Source organism: Chionomys nivalis, chromosome 1, assembly GCF_950005125.1.
Source record: "Chionomys nivalis chromosome 1, mChiNiv1.1, whole genome shotgun sequence".
NCBI classification, from domain to species: Eukaryota; Metazoa; Chordata; class Mammalia; order Rodentia; family Cricetidae; genus Chionomys; species Chionomys nivalis.
This window is the reverse complement of record NC_080086.1, coordinates 159,870,608-159,876,288: the sequence shown is the minus strand read 5'-3', so window position 1 is coordinate 159,876,288 and position 5,681 is coordinate 159,870,608. Positions and strand designations below refer to the sequence as shown.

Below are 5,681 nucleotides of genomic sequence, written 5' to 3'. Positions count from 1 at the left end.
TTGTGATATCTTTGTACATACAGGCATGGTAGATCATAACCGCAGCAGTGCCAAGGTTCTGGGTCAGTACCTGCTGGCATATTTCCCTTCTGAAAACTGAATAACAACAGTGAAGCTTGAGGAGAGAGACAGACAACTTAACTATTTGAGAAGTAATACTTTATTAATTAATTTACTTGAATAAGTTTCTAAAAGTGTATTTTAAAAGTATTCCACAACGAAAATACTGATGAAAATTAAAATTAAAACAGATGTTTTAATATGATTCCATCTCCTAGTGCTCCCTATCTCTCCTTCATAGAGAAATGGAAGAAAATCAGACAATGGTCACAGAATTCATCCTGTTGGGATTCTGTCTTGGTACAAGGATTCACCTAGTACTTTTTGGATTGTTCTCACTCTGCTACACCTTTACACTGTTGGGGAATGAAGTTATCCTTGGATTAATTTGCCTAGAACTCAGGCTGCACACTCCTATATACTTCTTCCTTGATAATCTGGCCTTGGTTGACATAGCCTATGCTTGTAACACAGTGCCCCAGACACTAGTCAACCTATTGAATCCAGACAAGCCAATCTCCTTTGCTGGATGCATTATACAAACATATCTCTTCATGGCATTAGCTGTCACAGAATGTCTTCTCCTTGTGGTGATGTCCCATGACTGGTACGTGGCCATCTGCTACCCACTAAACTATACTGTCATCATGAACTGGAGAGTGTGTGCTATCCTGGCTGCTGCTTCCTGCATATTTAGCTTTCTCCTGGCTCTGGTCCATTTAGTCCTCATCCTGAGGTTGCCCTTCTGTGGACCTCATGAAATCAATTACTTCTTCTGTGAAACTCTGTCTGTCCTCAAACTGGCCTGTGCTGATATAACACTAAACAAAATCATTATTTTCACTGTTTCTGTATTCATTTTAGTGGGGCCACTATGCTTTGTACTGGTTTCCTACACACGAATTCAGATATCCATTCTGAGGATCCAGTCAAAAGGGGGCTCAAGAAAGGCTTTCTCCACCTGCTCCTCCCACCTCTGTGTGCTCGGGCTCTACTTTGGCAGCACCATCATCATGTATGTGGCCCCCAAGTCCCAGCACCCCAAGACAGAACAGAAGATTCCGTTCCTGTTTTACAGTTTTTTCAGCCCCATGCTGAACCCCCTGATCTACAGTCTGATTCCTCCGAGGTCAAGGGTGCTCTCGGGAGGGCACTGAGTAAAGAAACACATTCCCAGTTGTTGATGTGATGCGTTGAGCCACAAGATGCTGTAGTTTCCTGTAATATTTGTCTCCAATTGTTACCTAAATACAAAAACATCCACATTGTCATTTTTTATCCACATTGTACCTGTTGTTAAGAGCACATCCTCCTTCTGCAGGTGCAAGAAAGAAATATAAAAAGTTGCATTCTTAACACAAGGTTTTATCAGACATGACTAATTTCCTATTGAATTGGTGTAATTATATAATGTTATTATAAAAGAATCATTGTTGTGGTGGTAGTAGTATAATGATAAGTATTATTTTATTATTATGTTACTATATTATAATTCATCTTCCAGGTCCAAAAAGTTACATGCCATCAAACCTTGACGGTAGTTAGATATCGTCACAAATTTCACCAAATTTAGAAGCCAAACAAGCTATACCCAAAGAAAGCCCATCACACACTGGTGCATTCTGCAACTGCACTTGCCTAGTCCAGGAAACACTTGAGAAAATGTAGTTATTTGTGCTTTGTGAGATCACAAAATTTCATATCAAAATTATTGACTCATACTAGGTTCTTAATTTGTTTGCTGAGTGAAGGAGCATAATTTAAAACAAGAACTATAGGAGGAAAAAGAGGAGAGTATATTTTTAAGGACCATAGACAGTGAAGTCACTGAAACTTCATTTATACATTGGGGATTCGACTGGTTCATTGGTAGCTAGTGAAAGGGTAAATGTTAGCATCGGTTTTTTGTTGTTGTTGTTGTTGTTGTTTGTTTGTTTTTTGAATAAGCTGAAAGTGAGAATCAGATTAAACTGTTTGGGTAATGCAATATTCCTCTACAGCTATACAATGATTGATTTGATTTATATCTGTTGCTGACTTTTCTATGCATGGTTTCCCAACATCTTTCCAAAAGTTCTTCTAATTCTATTACTCCAGATGCCAGTCACTGTCCTACAAGACCATCTCTCCCTCCATGAAAAGTTTTGTGGGATAGATTTAGTACCTAGCTGACTCTGCAGCTCAGTTAAAAACTCGAGACTAGCATTCAGTCACCATATATTTAATGATTTCTCGGTAAGTTATATATGAAAACCTTCAGTGTATATGAACATGTATTCCCCTATGTGTATATACTCCTAAATACACATATATATGTATGTGTCACATATACACATGTGTGCACATTTGTTTGTGGGCATTTGTGTGGTGTGTGTGTCTCTGTGTGTGTATGTGTGTAGGCCAGAGATCAACTTTGCATATCATCCTCTAATGCTCTCCCCTTCAGTTTTTGATACAGAATCTCTACTGAACCTGATGCTTGCTGTATTGACTGGCTAGCCAGTCAGGCCCAAGAATCTATTCTACTTCTTCAGGACTTGGGTTACTCGTGTGTGCTTTCATGTCTGGTTTTTTGTGGGCACTGAAGGATCTGAAGTCAAGTGTTGATGCTTATGTTGCAAGCACTTAACAAACAGAGCCACATCTCTAGTTGCTGAAATCTTTTTCATATTGTTTTGAGATATAATATACACTCATTTCTCCAGTCTTTCTAAATGCCACCATGAGTGTAAATATTGGAAGTATTTTTTAAAAAATATGTGTTTTTCATTTGGATATTTAGGCTCTATCATAGAATAGAGTATGGTTATTTTCCCATTCTTGTGTTCACATACTCAAATTCCACCAATGATATTTGATATGAGGACAAACCAAGCAACTTCTTCTCCAGTGAACCCCAGCTGCATGTTCTCCATCCAAACTCCAGCAATTGTCTCATACTAGGTAATGCCAGATCTCTTGAGCCAACGACTCTTCTCATAAGACTACACCACTTCAGTTGGCAATGAAAAGCTCCAGTTATGACCTCTAATTCTGATTGATTGGGTATAATTCTGGAATCCAGTTTCATATACACTACAGCCTCGGGAGTTGCTCAAAGTTATTTGGATTATATCTCCTTTGGGATAACATGACCCACATTAAATGTAAAAGGGCTGCGTGATGAAGTCTTGTGTTGATAGCTATTACCAGACACATTGGAAAGAGGAACGCTTTAACATCAGCAGCTGAGAAAAATAAACCCTTTCATAAGCGCTGCCACTTTTATTCCCAGAATCTATGCATTCCAAATAAACACGTGAAATTTGAAAGTGAAATCAGTCAGGACACACAGTTCAGACTGCACCAGCATTCCCCACTCAAGACAGTTCTGTCACACTGCCCTGAAGATTCACCTTCCCACATCTTAGTTATTCCTACCACTGTATGGAAAGGGTTCTTTGCAAATTTTTCTGATGGTTTTCTTTGAGTACTGATCACACCCTCCTGCTTTAGTTAGGATCTATATGTATTACTGTTAGCTAGTTCTAGAAGTTCTTTAAGCATAAGAGTTTTGAATGATCATTAGAACCAAATAGTGTTAGGACATCAATATATATTTCAATTAATACTGATGGTAATATTGGCTTTATCCATTCCTAAAGTTATGCAGCATTGCTACTATTTAAAATAGGAAGCACTTATCCAGATATTATGTAGCTACTTCCATCAAATTAAATTATTTCCTCCTGGAATAGGTTCCCTCTTGACTTAAGAAGTAAATTAAGTTGACTAGGCTCAGGAAGAAAACAACTCACAAGTCTCAAAATGGTCCTGAAATTTAGAAGATACATAACACCCCTCTCCAGAGCTGTACAGTAGCAACCATTGCTACAGAGTAAGACTTATTGTCCAGCCACACTGCCTGCAAGTCAAGTAGGCAATCTCAGAAATGCAGCTCTTACTGTGTCCTCATACATCAAGGTAGGCTCTTCAGAGGTGAGGCTGCCCTTTAGTCATCTGCACTCTTTCAAGAAACCCTCCAAAATTCACTAGTCCAATAAGTTAGGCTTGGGTGGGTCTGTTTTGTTGGTCTGTCATCTGTGCCCTGTCTGGGCAAATGGATGTTTGGTTACATCTTCCAGAGAAATCCAACACAGGATAAATGCTATCTCAGTTTACTTTTAAGGGAACATAGACAATTTGTGTGACAGTGATAGCTATTGGTGCTATGTCCTACAGTATGCTTTATAAAATTTGGTTTTTGTTGTATTCCCAAATGTGAAACTTAATTAGTATTCTCTAATTTTTCAGATTTATAATCTCTAATATATGTTGATTATATCAAAATGTTTTCTAAAAGACCTAATTCACGCATATTTTTCAGCCTACTTCTCCATAAAGGCAATTTTCTTATTTATGTGAGTTTGAAAATATTAGAAACATTAATAAACAGATTGGTTTCAATTAAACTATGTCTCCTTGCTATACTGAACTCCATATGTTTATGTGTTTATGTTTCACAGTGACAGCGTGTTGAATCACAGATTTTCTAAATTTTTATACAGTACAAAAGATGTGATTTTGGTGCATATTTCCCAAACTTCCATTTGTTTGCCGATATGAAACTGAGTGTTTACCTTGACCCAACTCAAATGTTAAGTATCTTTCACTAAAATAACATTGGTTTGTTTGTTTCTTGTTTCTTTCTTGGGTTTTGTTTTTTTTTTTTTTGAAACATGATACCTCTCTGTAACAGCCTTCAGTATCCTAGAGTTAGAATAACGTTGGTTTGTTTGTTTCTTGTTTCTTTCTTGGATTTTTTTTTTTGAGACATGATGCCTCTGTGTAACAGCCTTCAGTATCCTAGAGCTCCATCTGTATACCAGGATGGTCATAAAATCACAGATATTCACCTTCTCTGATTTTCAAGGGCTTGGATTAATGGTGTGTGTCACCAATGTTGGGCTCTAGAATGATTCTTTGTGACTGGTTGTTTATTGGTGAGAATTCCTTATGGTGATCATAGAAGTTTTATTTATAACAGTTGCATATCTCCTGGATAAAAAAAAGATAAAAAAATTTATGGCGTGTCCTCTAGGCACAGGAATCTTTTGTATAAGAATTAATTGTTTGATTTCTCTAAAGGCAATGGGCTTTCTCATTATGGATACATTCTCATGATAAAAGTGTCTGTGACCTGCAAACGTGATGTGGGATTCCCTTCTCTATGCTATGAACATGTTTTATTACCAATGGTTAATAAAGAAGCTATTTTGGCCTATGGCAGGGCAGAATATAGCCATGCTTGAAGAGATATATGGAGAGAGTAGACAAAGTCAAAGCGACACCATGTAGTTGACAAAGAAGAATGACACCGAAAACTTACCAGTAGGCCACATCCTCATGGCAATACACAGATTAATAGAAATGGGTTAATTTAAGATGCAATAGCTAACTAGGAATACTTGTAAGCTATTAGTGAGTATTATAATTAATACAGTTTCTCTGTGGTTTTCTGGTCTGGGTGGCTGGGAAACAAACAAGCTGAGTCTGCTAACCAAACAGCATCCACCATCTGGGGTATGGATCCACTTAAGACCTAAAAAAATAAAAATAAAAGGCTTCTAGACCTACAAAAA

General features: G+C 37.5%; 1 protein-coding gene across 1 annotated transcript; it reads left to right on the top strand.

The window, feature by feature from the left end:
• The first annotated feature begins 305 nt into the window (after positions 1-305).
• LOC130880289 (olfactory receptor 2A1/2A42-like) lies at positions 306-1,217 on the top strand. The gene has a single exon (XM_057779263.1). It carries the CDS (start codon positions 306-308, stop codon positions 1,215-1,217), a length of 912 nt encoding a protein of 303 aa, XP_057635246.1.
• The last annotated feature ends 4,464 nt before the right edge of the window (positions 1,218-5,681 follow it).

Excerpts from the sequence above, each read along its gene's own strand:
- LOC130880289 (XM_057779263.1), top strand. The coding sequence starts at position 306 with ATGGAAGAAAATCAGACAATGGTCACAGAATTCATCCTGTTGGGATTC.